Genomic DNA, 26,211 nt, shown 5'->3' on the forward strand with positions numbered 1-26,211 from the left:
TTATTCCGTGGAGAGCTTATTTAGCCAATTGGAAGCTTCTAATAAATTTACTATTTGAATAAGATCTGGAGTCACGCCTCTCTGATGCTCTACTATTTTAATCAGATTTTTGTTAGAGAATTATCCAAAGATTTTATCAAGACCGATTCTGTATCGTGTTCGTGGATCATGTAAATTTATCATTATAAATCCATGCGGTGATGACTGAGCATGACTAAATAAGTTTTTTAATTTAATAATATCCATATCACCGTTGCACCAGGTTTGGTGAATATTTCTCAGCATGTGTGTGTCAACGCCGTTAAATACAGCTAAAATATTGCAATTATCTCTAATTACTTTTGGAATTTGTGTATACTGCTGAGTAACATAAATAACATCTGTATTTTTGTGTCTGCCACGAGAAAATATTCTGGCAGGATACGACTGTTTATCTAGCATCACATCATCATATACAACCAAATTATTAACGCTAATGTCAAGATCATCAACTGACGGTGCTTCTTCAATGTCGGTAATAAATTCGATAATGCTATCATTATTTTCACTCAACAATGACGCGTTTTCATTAAATTCTTTAAGTACCTCATAGCATCGTTGGTCATCAACAGATGGTGCAACTAAATATAATTTGTCCCACGCTAGCCATCTCATTATCAAATTAAGCAACAATTGCATCTTTCCACTACCAGATGGACCTATTATTAGCATTCTAATAGAATTTGGCAGCGCAGCATGATGTTTAACTGGTTCCTGCTTTACTGTCGCGGAAAAATCAATTACATTCATGATATAAATATACCATGAATCTATATTGTGTGAAATGTAAATCACACACATCAACAATTGATCCAATTACAGTTACAACTCGCAATAAAAAATCAGCTATTACCGGCAAGTGCGCTATTTGTGGCACAAAAAAAGTTTAGATTTGTAAAAAAAAACCTACGGAGGTGATATTGCCACAAAATTAACATCATTGCCAGGTGTTCCCTGGGCTAAATATCCTGGAGAAAAACACATTCCCGGATATAATTACTACGGTCCAGGAACGCGACTCGATATTAGACTTGACAAAAATAATCAACCAAAATTAAATGAAAATCCGATAAATACCATTGACAGAGCATGTTACGTTCATGATATTGCTTATCAAAGCAATGATCTGCAACAAACGCGGATGTAAAATTGATTCACACGTTAAATTCTATCCCTGGTAAATCTATCAGAGAAAAATTATCAAGTTGGTTAATAAAATCAACGATGAAAGGTAAATTAGTTAGTAAATCGATTTATTATTCTCCTGCTGGATTTTGGAAAGATAAATCAGCAATAAGTAAACTCGCCAAGGCCGCTCGGGTAAAGATTCCAACTGCATCATTATGGTTATCTAAACAAGCTGTATGGCAAATTTATTTACCACCACCAAAACAGATTCCTTTTGCTCATTTTGATGTTAGTGTTACTAATGAAGTTCATCAAGCCGATATAATATTCTTATCTCATGATATTATTGGTCTAAAAACATACAAGTACATATTAACCGTTGTTGATATTGCAAGTAGATATAAGGAAGCAGAGCCGCTAACAGGAAAAACTGCCGTTGATGTTGCAGATGCGTTTAATAAAATTTATCAACGAGGACCATTAAAATGGCCAAATTTACTTCAAGTTGATCCTGGCAGGGAATTTTTAGGTGTGGTGTCATTTTTAATGAAACAAAATAATGTCAAAATATGACAAGGACAAACTGGAATTCACCACAATCAGACAATTGTTGAGTGGTTTAATAAAACACTCGCTGAGTGGCTATTTGGATATCAATACGCGAAAGAATTTATTCAGGATTCAAGATCATTCGAATGGGCCAAAAGATTACCAGATATGATATCAGCGATAAACAGGGAACCAACACGAGCAATAGCGATGAAACCAGCTATCGCGATCACAAAAAAAATTATACCAATAAAACGATGCGATTTCTCAACACAGCCGGTGCTAGGTAGTATCACTGTTAGATATTTATATAAGGACGGTGAACTTGAAGGCGGCAGAAAAAGAGCAACAGATCCTATTTGGAGCATTACAACACATAAAATATCTACTGTAACAAGATCAACTGGTAGACCAGCAATTTATATGCTTGATTCGAATGCTCCTCAACAGGGATTTACCCGTGAAGAATTACAGGTAATTCCCACTGATACTCAGTTACCGCCTAAATCACTTAACTAGCTCCGTGATTACGATTACACTCCAGACAGGTCAACGTGACATTTTCTCGTGTGTGACCATAATTGTTATCTTTCCTATCTGTGGTAAATTGTCTTGAATCATTTTTTTTATATTTCCATAACATCACACAATTACAAATCGCGCAGTGATTATTTTGCTGTTGTTTCAGCGACATTACAAATTCCACATCTAAGTCAAATTTGTAACCATTTTTTTTGTCATACCGCTCATAGCTGGATAATTTTTTCTCTATTGTATCATTGGAGGTTTTATTGTCAATTATTATTGAATTTAAAACAATTCTACCGAGTTGGGATATTTTTCTAACCCGAGATCTGCCAAATAGACTAAATTTGACCACTCAACGTTATTATCAACAATCCAGACTCGTGTATCAGCGATAGTTAACCCCTGTAATGAGTGAATCGTCATGGCATATCCTACCATCCAAGGAGATTTTTCCATATTTAGTGCACACTCAACAACATCAATATTAACCAGAACGATATCATTCAATACTAAATTTTGCTTTATTGACTCTCCTGGTATATCAACGTCAGTATTTTGTTGTTGCATATCTGCTGGTCGATAACAGAGTGGAACTTTCTCGTCAAGGAATTTTATTTTATGTAGCTGAAATAACTTTTCTTGAATTTTATCACGGACTGTTTTTCTGCTAGCAACTATTAAATCATTTGGTCTCCATAAATTTAAAAAATCCCTCATTGATGTTTCTGAGATTACTTTTCGCATTACCTTGCATTGAATTTTATTCGGCTGCAATCAAATTAATTTTTTAAATTCAACTAATTTTTCGTCAAGGGATCTATAATTGGTATCAGATTCTTCATAATAGTCAACAAAATTCTTCAACCAGTCATGAGGAGATCCTCCCTCAATAGGATTAGGTTGACCGTGATCGCCACACATTATCACGGCCGTATTTCTCGTTAATAACCATTCGAGAAATATTTTTAGTATTTTTCTCCCATTCGTGAGTGAGTCCATGTGCCACCGCTATATTTGAAAAAGCAGTGATATGTGCACGAATTAATTCCGCGTTGCTTCATTTCTCTAGCTAATCTATGTGTTGGTGTTAGCACGACCATATCAGAGTTGTGGAATAATTTTATCAACCGCGTTGTTTTACCCGAACCACCTAATCCATTCATGTAGACTGATTTATATCGCGATATTGGATCATTTACAGATGGTGCCAACGATATTTCTGATATCATATCGCGATAATAATTATCTCTAATTATCACATCAGCTGATTCACAGTAACCAAGAATACTTTCATCCTTAATTCCCATGTTCCCCATGAACCATCGCCGGTTAATTTTGATATCGTTGTTAAGTGTTTAATATCAACGTAGAATGAATCAGTAGCAACTCTAACTGTGTCACAAGGGAATTTATTTATCATTGATAATAGATTTATACTTACATATGCCAGCATCGACTATCTTAAATGAGTATATTGCGGAGACTCTCCCTCAGTATAACTGACAATAGTACCTAATTTTGTTTCGTCAGATAAACATTTTCTCGGTTGCAAAATACATTTTTCACAGCCGTATCGGCGATTATAAAATCTAATTCAACATCATCCATAATTAACAACATCATTTATAGATGCTCCATCAGTAAGTGATTCAGCCCAGGACGTTATTTTTTCACGTTGCAAATCAGTTAAACCCGATCCTCATTTTGATTTTGGAAAGTGCTCTATCGCTCGTTCTGCTACACAATTTAGCTTCACAGACATTTTCATTGGAGCAAGATTTCCGATATTGGGTTTATCATTTAATTTATAAACGCCATAAAGAACCGCGGTAACAGGATAAGATCTTTCGTAATATGGTTTGTCGATACCTGTTAATAGTCCTGGTTTTGAATTTTTGTGCAAAATTACAGTTTTTTCCCACTAACAATCGGATCGTGTTTATCTCGAATTATCCACGTGTCATCGTTTGTCTGCATGATAAATTTTATTCGAAAAATATATTTTTCATCGCCAAGACTCTCAATTAATTTTTTCGCTCGCTTATCGTTCATTGTATTATCAATATCCCTAGTTTTCCAAGTGGACCATACATGAGATGCACCATCCTTGTAGAATTCTTCCTGGGCAAAATCGGTCTCAGTCAAAATCTGCTCAACTCCGTCAAGATCGAATATTTGAATATTATATTTTAGACAAATATCTAAATAATAATGAACCAGTGCAAGAGATTAATGGTCGGTTCGCTGACTTGTTGTAATAAATCATGCAAAGGTGAATTCTGCGGTGAGCATTTACAAGGTATGCGTAAAGGTCATTTAGGACCAATAAAATGCATAAAATGTGATGTTGGAGTTAGAGGAAAAACTCAGTTGTGTTTAAATTGTGGCGAAAAACGTTACCAAGAGCTTAAATGACATTACGACAAAAAAGATAACATCAATGACAGAATTATCAAATCCGAGGAGGATTATCTAAATAGATTTCCAAACAAATCTTGATTTAGATAAATGATATTGTTATAATGAGCAATATCTTTACGAGACATCCTATCATTGATAACTACGAAGCATCCAGTGATGGTGTTGTTGGAAACTGTAAAACAAAAAAAATGTGTTGGCAACATCAGTAATTCTGGTTATCTATTATTTACCAATAATTCAAATCCAAAGAAAACTTATTTCTGCCACAGGTTTGTATTCGAATGTTTTAACGGATTAATCGAAGATGGCCTTGTATTTGATCATGTTGATGGGAACAGACTCAATAACTCAATACAGAACCTTCAGGCGGTCACACCGAGTGAAAATTCTGTTCGGGGAAAAACTGGTAAATGTAAAACAGTCGGGAATAGAGCAGTTAAATCAGTAAATTTAGAAACTGGCGAAGAAATTATATTTCAGTCAATGACCGCTGCTGCGAAATATTTTGGTATTAACTCAGCTTCAGTGTGGCGAGTTGTGGAAAAAATATACAAATCTGCATTTTCGTATAATTTAGGAGATGGGATTTCATTCTCATATGTTCCTCTAATATTAGATAATTAAATTAGTCCTATTTAGGTAATTAATCTTGATATTATAATTTTTTTTTACTTTTAGACAAATGATATTCAGTATAATGAACAACGAGAATATCAACTACGTGATTAATGCTGTTGAAAAATTAAAATTATCAGGAATAAAATTATCAGATCATCTAATTCCTGAAAAAATAATTCCCGACATTGAGACAATATTACAAAATAAGTACGATGGCAGATACACATTACCGTCCGAGTACAGATTAATAAAGAAAATTCAATCCGCGGTTTATAAACTACTAGCTACCGTAGAAGTGTCGCAAATAAACAAATTTGTTAATTTATCTTGCACAATTGAAAAAATCAGATCAGAGTTATCTAACGAGTATGAGTCAGCAAGAACGGTTAGTGTTCGCGTAAGACAATTAAAAAAATTGATGGACTGTGAAGAAAAATCAACAGAGATTTAAATTATTTATTTTATTTGCTGAAATTAATTTATTTTATTTACAGAATTAATTTTTTTTACTGAAATTTTAGGTAATTTGCATAAATTTCTTGATTTTGACTACCAATCACCATATCAAAATTAATAAATCGAACAATTTTGTAATTTTGACTACCAAATACCCCATCAAAATAATAAATCAAACAATTTTGCTAATTTTGACTACCAATCACCATACCAAAATTAATAAATCAAACAATTTTGTAATTTTGAGTACCAGTCACCCCATCAAAATTGAATATTTCAGTAAAAAACAAAAAATAAATAATTTCAGTAAATAAAATAAATATTTTTCAGATTAGTTTGATTATTATATAAAATTATTCTGCAAAATTAAACAAATTTCTTGATTTTAACCACCAGTTACCCCATCAAAATTAATAAATCAAACAATTTTGTAATTTTGACTATCAAATACCCCATCAAAAATTATTAAATCGAATATTTTTCAGTAAAAATATTGATTATTTATAATTTTAGCAGTTACTGCTAATTTTTATAGGTTTTTATTTGATTTTTTTTATATTTTTTCCCCAGTTACAGGTTTAAGATTTTACAAGTAAATTAATACTTAATATTTTGCCATGTAAATCTAATTAATTTCCATATTGATCCGTTAATCTGAAATTCATTCTTGATAATAACTGATTATGACATCGCAGATAAACAGGATTGATTGGTTCTTGTACGATTAAAAAGCCAGGAGAGTCTTTTGGTGAAAATGAATAAAGAATAAAACCCTGTTGAGCCTGATTTGATATTGTTGCATCTGCGCTATAGCTGTTTTCAACGATATCACACGTTAAATTGACTGTGACAACTGTTGTAATATTTACTGGTTCGAGAGAAATATGTCTGCCGGTTCCATCTGGGTCATTATTGTGTCTAAGTACAGATGCTGGTAGTAGCAATTTTCTCCACGCGGCATGTCTTTTAGGGAAGTATTTATCAATAGTGTCACTGACAGATTTTCTTAATTCAGGTACAGTATCACCGGGAAATTTATAATCTGGCAGCGTCTCTTCTGTTAGCGAGTACACGGTTAAAAAGTTTTGTTTGTTGACTGTTTTATCATCAAGTAATACCTGAACCAATCTCTGGTTAAGATATTCCATGTCGGATGCGAGTTGATTTAATATTTCTGCGCGTTTGATGACTTTGCAACATTAACTTGACGTGTTAAAGACACAATCCTGAAAATACTGTCGCAGTAACTGCAGTTGTTTTTTAATTTCTTGATTAAAATATTCAATAATCTCACTTAGTTCAGCAATTGTACCTTCCCTTTTTGTTTTTGATTCCTCTTGAGTAAATATTTCACTATAAAAACTCCATATTATCCTGTCCTTACTTTCAAAGAAAAAATTACTTTTTGAAGTATATTTTTTTATCCTGAGTAAATGAAATTTATATTCTGGATCAATTTCATGATAAGATAACCTGTCTGTGGTATAATCAGATTTTACAGGTTCTAGTGGCATCGGTGGTGTTTGTGGTTGAATTTCAGGCCATCCTAAAACAGTTCTAATTGAACTCGCATAAATATCTACGGCATAATTAGGTGATGTTATTTCAATAATTGAAGATAACGTTGGTTCGTGAGCTGATATTTTTATTCCGGGTTCTTTTTCTCTGGTGATATTTGCTATTCTGAGTAATAACTCATTATTAATTTCTTCGACTTGATATCTACCTGTTGGTAACCCAAGGACGTTCCAGTCAGGTGTTCCATCTGATTTGTTTTTGTTCGCAAACACGATCGAGTTATTCGACATTAACGCGCCAAATGATTTTGATCTGACATTGAGCCAGCTGTTATATACGCGTAATTGTGATAGCGCAATTTCGTTAATAGGAATCGTGATTGGAAAATTAATACTAAATTCTGGCTTAGTCGAGCTTGCCAAGATCATTGTTGTTTTGTACGGGACTGTGTTTGTGACTATCTGCTGGAGAATTTCGGTCATTATTATTATTTATTTTTTTAATACTGTCAGAATTGTACACGGTGACCATTTCTAAAAATTCAACATCAGATATAATCCCATCATTGAGGCTTCTTGATAGCAACAAAGATAATTTTGAATAAGCAACTTTTGCTGTGTGTAATTTTATCACGTAATCAGATAATTTTTCTACGGTGCAGGTACATATTTTTTTGTGATTATATTAAAAACGCCAGCAATTGTTGTTGCTGAAATGCAGATTGTAACGGCAACCGGAGCTAGCATTGTTACTGCAGACAATATAACACCTGCAGCAACAACAACCGCTGATACCGAATAGACAAGTACATCAACGATAATTAATCGCCGCTGATACTTTTTTATCTTCGACGTGTACGCGTCAATGATATCTTTTAATTTAATTTGCCACTCACGGGCTTGATTGTACCTGTATTGGGATGCACCATTGCAAGTGATCATTATATTTTTTATCATGATTTAAATGATTGAGATGTTTTAGCAACAAATTCTAACGTGTATGAGTAAGATGCTCTAGATAAATCATTGTTGGTTGGTTGTAACTTAAACACTTTTTCGATATCTTTGGATAATTCAACAGTTACCGGATAAAAATATTCACTGTTTACTCCGGATGCGATTATTCTAAATTCCACGGAACTAATCACGGATAATCTGTCTATACCTGTAATTGTTGGGGTATATTTTATGGTATTGTCTGTTTTTGTCCACGTTGAAGATGAAGATGATACTACGTGAACTATATTGGTAATACCTGCGGTTAGTACGAGTAACCGTTCTATGTAGGTATTAAGAAGATTAATGTCTTCAACGGCTTTTCTAATTGCACTAATATTGGTTCTGGTTTCTGTAAGTTTTATGCCAGCTAGAAGGGGATCTCCAAAGAATTCTTCAGCGACTCTGTTTAATTTTGAAAAATTTCTTCTAACGTTTGTAAACGCGGTTACATGAACGTCGTATTCGGTACGTAGTGTGACTAATTTAACATTTACGTCATCGACATATTTTTTTGTTGCGGCGTCTTCTTCAGTTGTTGGGTCTCCAAGCGAAGATATTTTATTTTTGCTCATGTTAAGTTCTCTTAACATTGTATCGCTGGTGATTTTTACGCAACTAAATGCTAATCTATTAATTTCTTCGTTGATATTTGCAAATGACTTTTTCGAATCTTTAATTTTACCATCACTGGTAAGGACTGGAATATTGTCCTTGACAGCATCTAAAACGCGTCTGATTATATCATTCCACGAGATGTCGCTGGTTACTAATTTACCTTGTTTGTCCAGAAATATAACAACTTCATCACGATCAATGCCAGCTAGACTAATAATACTGAATAACTCATCCTTTGTTGCATATTTTGATAAATCCACATCGACAAGTTTTTTTTTTTTAATGTTCGTGATAGCAGGGATCTTCCGTAAATGTCAACCATTATCTGTTAATGATTTATTTAATTTATCAGACGTGTACTCATGAACAACTTTATGATACGGTTTAGTTGATGTTGATATCGCATCAAGAACATTAATTGCTTCACGGCCACATATCGGAGGATGAGTTAGTGTTTGTGTTGGTAACGTTGAATACCAGATTGGAATACTTAATTGTTTTGCGTAACTTAGAAATTCTCGTGGTGGCGCTAATCCATACGAGTCAAATAATTTCACGTGGATTAATCACGTAAGCAACCCAGTGTGTTCCTGGACCATCACTGTTATCGAGATTTATTATACCGGTCTTGTTAAGATTTGGATGTTCCAGTAGTTGATTTCTCATAAATACACCTCTGAAGAATTTTATTTTTAGTTTTTTAGCCACGTTAGTTAAATCAAAATTCGACATCGCGTGATGTTTTGTTTTAAAATCTTTTTGGGTACCATGACGGAAGTGTTCCTGGTAATCGAAGGCCTTTTCCGTACCATGACTGAGGTGTTCCCGGTAATCTTAGTCCGTGTCCTTTTTTTTTACCATTTTTTCCTACTATTGGTGCAATAGTTGCTATTTTAGCGATTAGCGCTGGTAATAAACCTAAAAGCGGGAAAAAACCCACCTATTTTACTCATATCTTTGATGGCGCCCGGAGAAAGATTAATCTGAATTCTGGTATTTGCTGAATTAGCTTTATTGAAATTTTTATGTTGGGTTTTAGTTAGCGAAAATTTATTTGGACTATCACTGGAAATTTGATCGTGTTTCAAGGTCAGTTTCACCCCACAATTGTTCGTTAAATTCGATTGAAGTTTTTTTAGCTGACCGTGAGTCAGAGTTACATTAACATGGTCGTATGGCATTATAGTTAACCTGATTGATCTAATTGTCTCACATTTTTTCTACTGGTGCATCAATAACTCTCATTCGTCCACCAATACCCTCAAGGATCATGGTTCTATTGCTAAGTATAACCGTGATCGCTTTACAGTTAGTACCAGCTGCATTACTTACTCTCGCTTTAAAATGTATATCAGTCATGGATTGTTTTAATAAATCAATGTGTTCTAGCGAAAAATAATAGATCAGATATAATGTTGTAAAATCTAATTGTGATATTTGTAAACCAGTATCAATATTTTGATCTCGTCCCATAAAACTTATATCCATGCACCACCGAATTACCATCAAAATCCAGCAATATTTCCTCAGATGGTTCCTGATGTCCATTTATCCTTAATGATATTTCGCTAGCATTATAATTATCAAATATCATATGACTTCTTTGCTGATGATACTGATTAACCGCTTGAAGAGCAATAAAGATATGTCTAGGTGCAGAAACACCTTGCTGTGATGCTATGTGCCAGGTAAAATTACCATTAATGTTGCTAGGGAAACTATCGGTGGTTGTTGTTAACCAGGACATTACTGATTTACTACCTTGATTCATGAATGAAAGTAATTTACTTTCTTCAGATAATGAAGGTGTTATTGATGGCATCCACAATGTAAGTTTAGATAATACTATTTTACCATTATTAGCAGCATTATCATCATCTTCTCTCCAAATAGCATCGTTACTATCACCCTTTCGATAGAAAACAATTGTATGTTTGGCTCCAAAAATTACTTTTTTAAAATCTCTGCAAAATCCAAATATATGCGATAATGGAATTGCACATGAAAATCTTCTATGAGTACCTCTTAATATGTTTTTACGCGTGGCAAATCCTAGATTAAAATTAGGGTTGTTACTTATAACAACTGGTTCCACATCAACATCAGCAGCAGCAGCAAATTTCTTGGTCGTCATACAATATTAGGTGCGCTATCAGCGTGATATGTATTATCCTTGGAAAACATCATACTCGGACCAGCCAACCTGGTGAAATCATCTGAGTATCTTGCTAAACCTATAATTGTTGTAGCAATATCAACATCATTATTAATCGATTCAATTTCCCTTCCATCAACCATATATGTAGCGCTCTTGAATAATGCCATAATACCATTATTGACAAACCCAACTTTGTAATTGATTCCATATTCAGTATTGTCGTTCTTTAAAATTTCACCTACAACCTCAATAAACGCTTCACATGGCAGAGAATATCTGCTCATGTCGTGTACTTGTAATTCAATTCGACTATCACTGTTTGGCGTTACTGCGTCGTATGAGTAATACTGATAATCGTGAACAGACACATCTTTACCTACTGGTTCGTCCATATCGAAAGCAGTGTTAGATACTAGCGTAAACATTTTATTATAAAGGTTATCTTCTAAAACGAAGACCGCTTCCTGATATTAAACTAGTATTTATTTGTTCGGCTCCTTGATTTATCAATGACGCTAGTTTTTGATTTGCTGCTTCGTTTATTACCTTGCTAATATCGCTAGGCATTACATCTGTGCTTGGCAATTTAACCGGAACAGCAGCTGATTGTTTTTTTTGCATATTAAATTTAATATTCTGTCTTTGATGGTGCTAAACGCCTTACTAGCAGCGCTACCAATAGCAGCGGTGGCTTTATCACGAACAAAATCCATAGCTTTCATCGATAACTGTTTTACAATAGGTCCAGCTTCAGGAGCTATTCTTGTGATAAAACCACTAACAGTATCACCTAATCCGTTTCCATAAGTGTCTCAATACATGGGTAACCTCGTGTTCACTACTCGAACAGGCACAGATCTATGATAATTTTTGTGCACGATCATCTTATTTAAATATTTATTTATCTGACAACTAGTCACTGTAATCGTCAACAAGTTCATCAATGAGATTTCTATAAATGCTAATATCCATGATGCCGCCACGAAATAATCTTCAGCAGATATCAGTTGCTTCATTAATTATTTCTGATTTATTATTTCCAGTTCGTTTACCCCTGATAAGAACTTCTAATCGTGATACATCATTGATAATGCTATCGGCGCAGATAGAATTATTTCCAAATCCTTCACCGGTAGTACCAAGAGATTGTGGTGCATCCTGAAATTCTTCTTCTGGGGATTGTGGTCGCTGAGATTGTTGTTGAGATTTTTTTTGTAATGTTTCCACATCCCTGTTAAATTGTTTATAACCTTGATCTTGTAAATCAATCCTTCTATTTGCGTAAGCAAAATATAATGAAGGGATCCAATCGGACCTGATTACTTTATTAACATATTTTGGTTTTACATATTTTTCCTTTTCATCATAACGAAATGCAGCAATACGAATTAATTCATTTTGATCATCAAAAATTTTGAGAGCATTTTTGCTAAACATTAATGAAGGTACCTGTTCAGTTGTTTCTTTCTGTGTTTGCGCAAGTGGTGGTAATTTTTTAGGCTGAGGTGATTTTTGTTTTTTTTGTTGTACAGGTGGTGGTTTTTGTTTTTTTTTGTATTTGCACGGGTGGAGGGAGCTCATATAAAGGTTCTTGTTCTTCTTCCTCTTCTTCTTCCTCAATTTGTTTTTGTAATTTTACTCCGGCACTAAAAATTTTATAAAATCTATCATTATATATCTGTGGAATATTTCGTCTTAATTTATGCCACCAATTATTCCAGGTCTTACGATTTTTGACGTTATTAACATATTTGGGTTTTAAATATACTGTTCTGTATGGAAAACTCGAATATGCAAAATAAACCAAATTCAGATATATCTTTAGGATTTATAAATAGAAGCTTCATCACCTCAGATACACCTTGTTCAGTAAATTTTTCTTTAAGAGGAACACCTTGTTCAGGTTCAGGTTCAGTTTCAGCTTCAGGTTCAGGTTCAGGTTCAAATTGAGCTTGAGCTTGAGGTCGAGTTTGTTCTGCAATCTGTTTTAATACCAGAAGAATACCCCTTTTTCTCTCCTTAGGATCTTCAGTATCTCCTAACAGAATTCGTTCAGTAGTTGTTGTAACAGGTTTAAAAAACAATTCAGTTGACTCCGTAAAACCTTGCTTTGCATCCTCAACTGCTCATATTTTTTGTTTAACTGATTCTCTCAGCGGAAGATATTTTTTTATTGATTCTAATAGCTCTCGTGCTAATCGAGTAGTATGTGCTTCTCCAACGTCCATTGATTATTAATATATCAATGATTTTAATTATTAATAAAAAAAATTAATTGAATCGGCCTTGACAAAATCTTCGGATAATTCTCTAACAAAAATCTGATAAAAATAAGGAGCAGCAGAGAGGCGTGACTCCGGATCTTATTCTAAATAGTAAATTTATTAGAAGCTTCCGATTGGCTAAATAAACTCTCCACGGAATAAATCTTCGTAGGAAGCCTCCGAGTAATAGTTTTGAGAAATTTCAGTTAGAGTCTGTTCAACCTCTCTGCTGCTGTGGGTCAGATTGTGAGAAATCCTCCACTTATCCCCATCAGACAATATAACATCAAAGAAATGTGAGGTAATATGAAGGGATTTCTAATTATTGCATTCATTCATTCACTCACTCACTCACTCACTCATTCATTTGGGCTGTTGTATATTTTGTAATATTCATATCTGCATGATATTAACTGCATTGTATCAATGAAAGATTGTAATTTTCAAAATACACAAAATCAAAAAATGTTCAATTCAGGACATTCTTTGTGAAAAATCTGCTCCTGTGTGTAGATCAATGGACTAGGAAAATACTAACCCAGTAGTGTCAAACTACTCCTTTGTGTGGATCAATGGACTAGGAAACTCCTAACCCAACAGTGTCAAAAATCTACTCCTGTATGTGGATAATGGACTAGGAAAATCCTAACCCAGTAGTCATATGTGTGGATCAATGGACTAGGAAACTCCTAACCCAGTCGTGTCAAACTACTTGAGGCAGCTCACTATTTTCAGTTGCAGGATGAAAGGCAAAATAGCTAGAGGTCTTGAGGCAACCTTAATATGAGGTCTTGAGACCACCTTAATATGAGGTTTTGAGACCAACTTAATATGAGGTTTTGAGACCAACTTAATATGAGGTCTTGAGACATACTTAACATGAAGTCTTGAGACCAACTTAATATGAGGTTTTGAGACCAATTTAATATGAGGTCTTGAGACCAACTTAATATGAGGTCTTGAGACCAACTTAATACGAGGTCTTGAGACCAACTTAATATGATGTCTTGAGACCAACTTAACATGAAGTCTTGAGACCAACTTAATATGATGTCTTGAGACCAACTTAACATGAAGTCTTGAGACCAAGTTAATATGATGTCTTGAGACCAACTTAATATGATGTCTTGAGATCAACTTAACATGAAGTCTTGAGACCAACTTAATATGAGGTTCACCAGTTGCACATAATTTGAATCTCATTTAGAAAAATATCTTAAGAAATTCTGCAAAAGTTGTACCTTTTAGACCTTTATCAACACACGGGTAAATCTTTTGCAAATGAAGTCTTAGATTCCCCTTTCTTCAGTTGTATATTTTGTGTAAGAATTAATAAATCCACAATTTTTGGAAAACAGAGATAAAAATCTGTAGTATGTAATCTGATTTTGGATTAACCCTAACCCTGACTCTAATCTCTTAAGGTTACCAGTTCAACCTGTAATACATCTTTCTTATGTGTTCAACTTGCAGTAAACAAAATTTAGGTCTTGAGACCAACTTAACATGAGGTCTTGAGATTTAGGTAAGATGTAAAAGGAATTTATCTAGTAGTAATATACATATTTTAGGACTCACTGAAACCAAATTAAATGCTAACCACAATGATGATCTATTTCACTGTCAAGGCTACAATAAACCATTTCGTAGGGACAGAGAGACAGCGGGGGGGGGTCTTGTTGTATACATTAGGGAAGATGTAAATGTAAAAAGGCGACTTGACTTGGAGTCACATGAAATTGAGAGTATCTGGGTGGAAATTTTTCAAAATAATGCAAAATCTTTCCTAGCTGGTTTCATTTATAGACCACCTTCCTCCAAAGCATTTTGGAATGATAACTTTTTGAAACAAATAGAAAGTGTTCTAGCACAGGAGAAAGAAACATATATACTCGGAGATATAAATAAGGACCTTCTCAATACTCAAATAAGGAACAACTGGATGGAATTTATTGAATCATTAGGCCTAGACCAGCTGGTAAATGAGCCTACAAGGGTAACAGAAAAATCAAGCACTCTTATTGATCACATTTATACTAACCTACCAGACAATGTGGCTTGTGTTAATGTACCAAATGTTGGTCTTAGTGACCACTATCCTACTTTTTTGACAAGAAAGGTTAAATGCAAGAAAAATAAGAAAAATACACATAAAACGATCACTTACAGATCGTTCAAAACTTTTAATGAAGAACAATTTCTCAATGACCTATATAAAGTTCCATGGAGTATGATCCAAAATTTGGATGACATAGATGAAGCCATGAGGGTGTGGACTGACTTATTTATGGATGTAGTATCTAAGCATGCACCACTGAAAGTACATCGAGTAAAGACTGATTTTCAACATAATTGGCTTACTACTGAAATCCTAGATGCTATGAAAACACGAGACAAATTCAAGGCTATGGAAAACCATGCACAATATAAAGTATGGAGAAATAAAATAACAAGTATGATCAAAAAAGCTAAAAAAACTTATTATCAATCATTACTTGAAAACAAAAAGAGCAACACAAACTCCATTTGGAAAGTCTTCAATGAACTCACTGGAGGAACGCACAAAAAACAGACAAATAAAATTCACTCACTTCTGGTAAATGACACCATAGTCACTGATGAAACTGACATTGCAAATGTTTTCAATGATTTTTTCATCAACATTACCACAAAGTTAAAAGAGCCAGTGACAGAAAACAACTTTAATGAACTGAAAAAGTTCTGCAGCAGTAAAATCTCAAAGGAGGTATGTTTCTCTATCCCACCAGTGTCAAAAAACTTTGTTAAAAAATGTCTCAGTGAACTTGATACCAAGAAAGCTACAGGACTTGATCAGATTGGTCCACGACTCATTAAATCTTCTGCCTTTGCTATTGTAGATAGCATAACATTCATAATTAATTTAAGTATTGCAACCTCATCTGTCCCCAAAATATGGAAAACTGCAAAAGTAACTCCTATTCACAAATCTGGTTCTAAGGATGATGCTGATAACTACCGACCAATTTCAATACTACCAAACTTGTCAAAATTGATTGAAAAACATGTCCATGACTCATTCATGTCATATTTAACCAAACACTTGCTGTTACACCCTAATCAATCAGGCTTTAGACAGAACCATTCCTGTGAGACTGCCTTGATCTCCCTAACTGATAAATGGCTTCAAGCACTTGACCAAGGTAGAATAATAGGAACTGTATTTGTAGATTTCAGGAAAGCTTTTGACATGGTGGATCATGAAATCCTTTTGAAGAAACTGAAAATCTACCAGTGTGATGAAAGAACAATTAGATGGTTTACTTCATACTTAAATGAGAGAACACAACATGTTTACATAAATAATGTTCCGTCTGAACCTGAAACAATTAGATATGGGGTACCACAAGGCTCAATTCTAGGTCCACTACTATTCATTTTATTTATTAATGACCTACCACTTTTACTAAGAGACTCAATATCATCTACAGATCTCTATGCAGATGACACAACATTGTCAGACATCCAAAACACAAAGCATGAGCTCGAAATTTCTTTACAGAATGCACTAAACAAACTGGAAAACTGGTGCACATGTAATGGCATGGTGGTAAATACTGGTAAAACTAAAATATTACTTATCTCAACACGGCAAAGAAGGACAAATCTTGATAGTGATGAACTATGTCTGACATGGAAGGATACAAATCTGCAAATAGTCTGTCATGATAGGCTACTTGGTGTTCTGGTAGATAATAACCTATCATGGACTGAACATATCAAACATACCAGTAAAAAAGTCAATTCAAGTTATTGGCTTCTCAGTAGGATAAGACATTTTCTCCCTGAAAGGCACAGGAAACTATTTTATAACAGTTACATACAACCCTATTTGGACTACTGTAGTACAGTATGGGGTAATTCAAATGATAAAAACATAGCAAAGCTGGCACATCTTCAAAAAAGAGCATTTGGGCTAATATCAATCCAGAAAGAAAGCAAGGAAAGTTTAGCTGGTAGGTTAAAAATATTACCTATTAAAGACCGAATCTGTTTGAGAAAAGCCAAATTAATGTACAGGATATCTCAGAATAGTGCTCCTGAATATTTACAATCACTATTCCAGTATAGGCTACCTGGTAATACTCCCCACCTGCGATCCATGTCTACCAAACAGTATAAAATTCCCAAACCAAATAAGGAGTTATTTAAAAAAAGTTTCCAATACTCTGGAACTCTGCTCTGGAATAGTATTCCAGCTGAGATTAGAAATGCCCACTCTATTTCCTTCTTCCAAACCCAATATATTCAGTGGCTTCAGAGATGCAGCTTAAATAAATAAATTCCTTTGTATGAGGGCCTCAAGGTAGATTAGTTTTTAGCTAATTGTGTTACCCTCTTTAAATAAGGTCATTATAGTAGCAGCATTAAACATTAAGAAAGATATTTCTTTATACACCAACTGCACACATTGATCCATCCATTAGGCATCATTATCTTAATTAGTTTCCAGGTATTTTTCCATAATTAAATATTTCTCATAGCTGGTTTGGCTTCATTGTCATATGATGGAATTGCTAACCTTCTTAGAGAAGTCAGACTTTTCCCACAATGCCACAAAAATTAGGTATAATTGTGAAATTTGTTTTTCAGAAATTAATTTTTTATTTCTTCCTGGAAAAAAACAACAATAATATAGTTTGCTTATCATTTCATTTTTCTGTCCACACTAAAAAATGCAAATTTGTTTCATCACCAATGACATTTGGATCCTAGCTGCGTTAATTGATAGTATTACTGAGAAAGAAAAGCATTATTTTGATGTCATATCCTCCAGCTATCTAGCTGCACCAACATAATGTGGCTGCACCAGCTGATGGGGGGGGCATATATAATCCTTATATCAACAACACATTGACATCCTAAATATCATCCTTTATATTTCCTTTTGACGAGTTACAATGCAAACAAAACCAGTCAGGGACCTGGGCTGACAAGACTACTGTCACAGCACATGGGAGGAAATGTCTCTTGTCATACTTCAAACATATTTATCTTTGCTTACTTTTTTCTCCCAGTCTAACTCATCCCTTTTCAATTCATTTACTAATTTGTTGCCCTCTCTTACTTGTTGCCCATTCTGACATGTTGCCCTCTCTTGTTGCCTAGTCTGATATGTTGCCCTCTCCTTACTTTTTGCCCCATCTGACATGTTGCCCTTATTATTTCAGCCCTAGATGAGAGCCTGGGTAGTCTTTTGGGTTGTGATGGTGGGCTTATTCGTATGTATGGCTATGCCAATAACAAGCAATCCATTATGGCCTCTGATGATTTAGGACTGACCTGGCATACTATATCGCAGAGTATTTTGACTACTTCAAAAGCAAGTGTTATGTGGAGTGCTGCCAAGAATGTGCCATTCACCACTACACTCCTTGATCAAGTCAATCCAGATGCTTCATACACCATTGGCAGCTGGGGAGGTAAGTGGATAGAAGGCATAATTCATTTTTTGCATGGTGAATTTAAAGGAATGTAGGATTTATAATACATCTTTCTTATCCTTGTCAATTAACTTTGCATTTTATTATTTCCAAGAACATGTAGGTCTTTATAAAATAATTTCTTCCCTTTTTAAATGCAAGATTTAATTGTCTGACCTGACTCAGTAACCTGAACTCTACTGATGTTAAAATCATCTACTAATTGTGTTAATAGCTACTTGTCTTAGTGTCAGCCAGATTTCAGTTTCATGACAATAAGGCAGTTGTTTATATGAGTTTTAAAAAGGCTTGAAAACTTATGATATTTTCTCAAATTAAAGGCTCAGTCTCGTTCAAATACTGGTGAACTCGGGGTCAGGACTCGTGCTATTTGAATTCATTAAAGATTCTACAATAACATGGAATATTCATTTAAAAGCAAGCCCTAGAACATATTTTTCTGGGTTTAATACCTATATACAGTACACAATAGGCTATACATTGTGATCAGTATAACAAATGATGCAGAAGTCGTAATTTACATCACTACCCTTTGTATTCCTACCACTAAGAATATTATCCCTATGCATCATTTGTTTTGGCACTGGAGAAAATAATCTGACTCTCATCTACATGATGTATCAGTACATTCTTAATCAGTTCTTTTTTCCATATAGCTACCTATTCAGGAATGATGATGTTCAATGGTGCCACCTGGAACAAAGTGCTTGACTGGTCCACAGCCTGCTGCCCTTAAATCTCTGTAGAAACGAACAGCAGCAGCCAAAACAGAACACGGACCAGTATACACTAGACTGATCATTAATCTCACTTTTATATGATAATTTAGTATTTATAGCTGGTTTGTTTTATTCAGTTTTGTTACCCAACATAAATGTCTACTAACACAGGAAAATTATACAAGTATTATTAATAAAGTTTAACCTCACATTAAGATAACTTGAGGGAAAATATTTTTGTCAAACAACTTCATTTTCAGAGCTTCAACATCTCTTATCTTTTATCACACTTCACAGATTTTATCAAAACATGTAGCAGAGTTTTCCAGTTTCCATGCTAGCTATAGATATCTATATTGCCTGCATGTTGATATCTGCCACAGTAAATTATGAACTTCTATAGACATGTGCAAAACACTCTTAAAAACATATTCTTTCCATGTTTATTTGTCATATTTTACCAGGTGACTTTGAGTTAGAATATTACATCCCTCACTACTCATTTATTTATATGCCAAGTTCATGGTTAGACCAATGCATTCAAATTTTATAACACAAAATGAAGTGAAAAATACCACTTACCTTATTTAACATAATATGTACACAATACATTTCTGAAATTATCTGTAATTTTCCTGAAGTTTACCTTATAATATAAAGAGCCCACTGTTATCATCAAAATTTCACAATCACGTGTACATGTATGGGTATCAGATGAGTTACCTCCTCTTGACTGTTGGAAGATCTCATCTTTGGCAGTGCATTCTCCTTTTCCCAGTACTGTCAGACTGAACAAAGGCACTGAATATAGGCACTGAATTAACCCACAAACTGGTGAGACACAGTTATTGTAGTAGATTGAACAAAGGGCATGTAAAATATAGGCACTGAATTAACCCACAAACTGGTGAGACAGTTTTTATAGTAGGTTCCATGAGAATTAGGATTTAAAAGTGTTACTGCTGTTTTGCTTCTTGACTGTTACAACAGACCAGACACACGCATTTAAAAAGGTTATTGTATGAAGAAGATGTACATCGTGTTTATTATGTCAGTATTTAATAAATTATTTTATTGTGTGTCAAGCATGTCTCTTGCAAAATTCCTTACATTATGTGGCATACTTTTTTTAAAACACTTTCAGACATTTTTGAGAACCAAAACTTTAGGTACCATAAAGTAAAGTTCTAGGACATATTTTCTGGAGACTATTAATACTACCAAAAACAAATTCTTCCAATACGCCTTGTTGCAGATAACTATACATCAGCTATAAAAAACAACATTCATCTGTTCTGACACCTGAAGATAGGGCGGAACTCCTCCTAATTGTAACTTGTATATTAATCTGTGTTTTTCGAAAGAAAACTTTACATTTCTGAAACCTAGATAGCATTTGACTTGTTTTTCCCCACACAGACATTTAAACGAAAGAAAGCTTTCAAGGCTGTTATATAGCTGTGACAATTAGAACTGATGTTGGAAGGACTGTCTTGTGACAATTAGAACTGATCTTGGAAGGATTGTCCTGTGACAATTAGAACTGATGTTGGAAGGACTGTCTTGTGACAATTAGAACTGATCTTGGAAGGACTGTCCTGTGACGTTTAGAACTGATCTTGGAAGGACTTTCTTGTGACAATTAGAACTGATCTTGGAAGGACTGTCCTGTGACGTTTAGAACTGATCTTGAAAGGACTTTCTTGTGACAATTAGAACTGATCTTGGAAGGACTGTCTTGATCTTCGTAAGGAAAAATGGATTAAACGCTATTCATCTGATAATATTCTGTCTGTAATAATCATGACTTACATCACAAGAGTTACACAATAAGAAGTTTACTTACAGTATATACTCGTTTGTAAGCCAAATAATTTAAGAAAAAATAAAATCCTGGAAGAAGGGGGTTGGCGCATCCAAGGCCAAGGTCTAAATTTGAAAATTGTTAAGTTTTTTTGTTCTCTACCATAATGGCTAAAAATCTTGAGACATGAAAAAAATGATTATTGTCCCAGGATTTATAAGAATGTAAAAAAAACATATTTTCGATGTCCCAACACTTACTAAACTGTTATAAACTACTATGATTGTTTATGTTATTATATTGCAAATGCTTATTTTCTGTTTTTTCCAACATGACTTTAAATAAAGGTAAATAAAGACTTCATATAATTTAAAAGCTGATTCAAGTTTACCCAGAGACCAGGCCGTACTGTTATGTACAGTACTTACACAGTGCAAATTGTGCTTGGTGTCATTAAAATCCTTGTTTATTTCCAAAAATATTTGAAGTAGATTTTGCTTTATTCATTGTTTCTACCAAATCACATACTTCCAGATCACATTTCAGCAAGATGTACATAGATGTTTCATTTATGTTGATCCACATGTTACTTTTTGTCAGTGATACATATGATCCAACAAAATGAGGTAATTTTATGAAATGGTGCACATGTTAATTGTACAAGGTACATAACCAGCGTATATTCACATAACTGTTACATGTTCATGAAAAAATGGTAATAATAAAGGCTAAAATTCTGAATATAGATCATCTAAGATATCATTGATCTATTTAAGTTTTGTGTTTTAACAAAATCATAATTTTCCACACATTGGAAAGCTGGTTCTTTCAGTGACTCCATAGTTTATAATTGGCAGATTTGTCTTTTGTTTTCTGACAGCAATTCCAGGCAAGTTGATTGTTAAAACTCTTAAAGTGGCTTGGCTTAAGAGGGAGTTTTGTCTGGCAACTATGCCAGTACTTTGATGTGTAACTGCCTTTTACTCCATAATATTACCACAATTACCTTTGCTGTGTAAAACAAGGGTTGATGGTTGCTTAGATCAAAACAAACTACTCATTTTTATACAGTATATTACAACAATTTTAGAAGTACTATTTTGTAAAACTTTATTATTGTATTTTGGATATGTTATATTAGTTTATTGCAGTGGTGCCTATGATTCAAATCCAAGGGATTTACTTCATTTAGTGGGATGTACTTCATTCAGCACAAGTTCAGATCTTTAATGTACATGAGGTGAAACCATGATGTAAATATGCTTACTAGCCTAAATGCGAGATTTGAACCAAACCCTAATGTTCGTTGTTGTCATACTGGGATCACAGTTTATTGAGTTAAGTATTTACCATTTCAAGGCAAAATAAAAACATAGTTAGTGGTGCACTGATACAAAATTCCAAATGCAATAACGCATAAACAAACAACAATAATTAACTAGAGTCAGAACAGAGAAGTACTATTACAGCAACAAGCAAATGCTCAATTCTTGTCACCATATTATCAAATCATACACAAATCTGAATAAGTCAGAAACACTAAGGAAAGAGAAAATTAAATCGATCAACTTTTCAAACAAATTATATTAACTTATAACATTTCCATGTAGTAATCATACATAACAACCCCAAGATAAATATACGTGTAATTTTTGCTAATATAAGTTTGCCTAAATAAATGCAATTGGAACTTACCATGTGCATTTTGTGATGTCATCTTGGACTTGTAGGTTGGTTTATGCACGGGTCATGCACTTTTTAATGTTTCTACATATTCAGTTCAGGTGGTCAGCTTATACATGAATGAGCTTATACATGAGTATATACGGTCAGCTTATACATGAATGGGCTTATACATGAGTATATACGGTCAGCTTTATGTAACCAAATAAAAGAACATCTTGTAGCCATTCTGCAGATATACACCTCTGATATACTGTGATCGAGTGACAGTGTAAAAAAGGGAAACTATAAAAAGGGGAAAATTGTTATTAGAAAGTGGCAGTAAACTCAGTCACACATAGAAATAAACATGGCAAAATAGAACGAGGTCTGAAGCATGAAGCATTATGATACCCTTTGGAATTATTTGCACAAGTAAATAAAAAATTTCCTAAAAGCTCAAAGTTAAAAAGAGGAATGTTTCAGCCAAGAAAAATTCATCTCAATTCACAAGTTGCCATAATAAAAACTATGTTAATTTGATGTGCACATAAATTCATCTCAATTCACAAGTTTCCATAATAAAAGCTATGATAATTTGATGTGCACATAATGTTGTTTGGTCATCCAGCTATGGATAAGGAATGACAACTACTGTATTATCTTGGAGGTGTTGTTCTCATCATTTGACAGATAGGTTTCAATTGGTCATCGAGGTATGGATAAGGAATGACAACTACTGTATTGTCTTGGAGGTGTTGTTCTCATCATTTGACAGATAGGTTTCAGTTCATGCTGTAAGGGATTTTTTTCATTGAAGCTCTTCTCAAAGATGAAAGAATTTCTTTTTACATTCAACAGTTTTGTCAAGGACAGATGCCATCTTTGGTTTCACTTTTGGGATGTGGGGGTGAGTGGGTTGACATAAAATTACAACTTGAAAACATTAAGTCATGATGTAAGACAAAGCCGAATTCAGACAAATCAGTTTTTTCTTCCAAAGGGATTTTCCTCTAGTTTAATCCTTGAAATGTATATTGGGTACATATGAGATAGATAAATGTAAACCTGCTAAATTATTCAATCTTAGATGCAGTTTGATTGTAATATTATATTACTTTATGATTCTAACTCTGATGGTACAAAGACTTCAAAAGTCTGCTTTAATTTGAATTGATTGTTCCAAGCGTTTGGTTGAATACAATGTCCTTTTGTGATAAGTCTTGCTTTTTTCTTAGAAGATTGTGCACAACAAGTAAAGGGATAATTTGTACATTCTGTTTTTAAACTCTTGCAATTCAGAAACATTAAGGCCTGAAAAATCCTCAGTTCTTAGTAGTGCATGTTTTTTTTTTATAAAGAATATTTTGTGAATTTGCATTCATTCCATTAGAGTTAGGATGCTGGATGTCAGCATTAGTGTAAGTATGTTTATATTCACGTTTTGTCTTCTGCTTATTTTCACATTCTGATATCCATTTGAAATTATAAACACTCTTTAGACACCTATATACATATATCTAGCAGTTCAAATTATATACACTCTTTGAACAGCTATATACATATATCTAGCAGTTCAAACTATATACACAGTACTCTTTTGACACCTAAATAGATATATCTAGCAGTTCAAAAATAAAAAAAACTTTTGACAGCTATATACATATATCTAGCAGTTCAAACTGAAATGATTAATGACTTGGGTAATTGGAACTACTTGTTATCTTTCTTGAAGGTTTCACAAATGAGGTTTGATAACTATTTGGTCATGTAAGGTGATATTTAAAAATTCTTTTGGATTGATTTTTTTTCACTTAATATGTTTGTTGATAAATTGTTCAGTTACATATATAATGCAAAAATTCATAAGTATCAAATAATTTTAGGATGCTAACTTTTAACCTTTAAAAGAAGGCTAGTATTCTTTAAAATGTATATGTTTGTAGAATAAAGCTTTATTTATATAAATATGCACAGATTTTGAAGATATTTATTGTTATTATTTTGACTGTGATAGAATTATATATCGGATTGCCATTAGAGTACCTGTATTTATCTAAATCAGTCCCTCCTCATTTTGATGAAAACTTAGAGCATACTTTGTAAATGGCTATAGTTATGTATCTGTTTCTGACTTTGTTATATAATCAGGTTGAAATGAAATAAAGACGTTTGAATATTGATTAGCATAGTTTCATTTATTAATGCAAGAATATACAGAACCAATTATGCAAAACCAACAGCTGTACATTTGGCCATAAAATCATAGGAATTATACCAAGGAAACCAACAGCCATACATTTGTCCATAAAATCATAGGAATTATACCAAGGAAACCAACAGCCATATATTTGTCCATAAAATCATAGGAACTATACCAAGGAAACCAACAGCCATACATTTGTCCATAAAATCATAAGGAATTATACCAAGGAAACCAACAGCCATACATTTGTCCATAAAATCATAGGAATTATACCAAGGAAACCAGCAGCCGTACCTTTGTCCATAAAATCATAGGAATTATACCAAGGAAACCAACAGCCGTACATTTGTCCATAAAATCATAGGAATTATACCAAGGAAACCAACAGCCGTACATTTGTCCATAAAATCATAGGAATTATACCAAGGAAACCAACAGCCATACATTTGTCCATAAAATTATCGGAATTATACCAAGGAAACCAACAACCGTACATTTGTCCATAAAATCATAGGAATTATACCAAGGAAACCAACAGCCGTACATTTGTCCATAAAATCATAGGAATTATACCAAGGAAACCAACAGCCATACATTTGTCCATAAAATTATCGGAATTATACCAAGGAAACCAACAACCGTACATTTGCCCATAAAATCATAGGAATTAAACCAAGGAAACCAACAGCCGTACATTTGTCCATAAAATCATAGGAATTATACCACCAGCCGTACAATGGTATAATTTTAGGAATTATACCACCAGCCATACATTTGTCCATAAAATCATAGGAATTATACCACCAGCTGTACATTTGTCCATAAAATCATAGGAATTATACCACCAGCCATACATTTGTCCATAAAATTACAGGAATTGTACCAAGGAAACCACCAGCCATACATTTGTCCATAAAATCATATGAATTATACCAAGGAAACCAACAGCCATACATTTGTCCATAAAATCCTAGGAATTATACCAAGGAAACCAACAGCCATACATTTGTCCTTAAAATCATTGGAATTATACCAAGGTTCACCC

At 33.7% G+C, this 26,211-nt stretch overlaps 1 protein-coding gene across 1 annotated transcript in view; it reads left to right on the forward strand.

Annotated features, from left to right (window-relative positions):
- Nucleotides 1–25,141, forward strand: part of LOC149804176 (uncharacterized) — a 193,701-nt gene extending 168,560 nt beyond the window's left edge. Inside the window, exons 27-28 of the mRNA XM_089954057.1 lie at nucleotides 18,503–18,754; nucleotides 19,432–25,141. Coding sequence (XP_089810183.1) covers nucleotides 18,503–18,754; nucleotides 19,432–19,511 — 332 coding nt within the window. The 3' untranslated portion in view covers nucleotides 19,512–25,141. The remainder of the gene's footprint in view (nucleotides 1–18,502; nucleotides 18,755–19,431) is intronic.
- Nucleotides 25,142–26,211: the final 1,070 nt, after the last annotated feature.

The sequence above is a fragment of the Sinohyriopsis cumingii genome, chromosome 3 (assembly GCF_028554795.1).
Source record: "Sinohyriopsis cumingii isolate HCF-2022 chromosome 3, ASM2855479v2, whole genome shotgun sequence".
In the NCBI taxonomy this organism is placed as follows: domain Eukaryota; kingdom Metazoa; phylum Mollusca; class Bivalvia; order Unionida; family Unionidae; genus Sinohyriopsis; species Sinohyriopsis cumingii.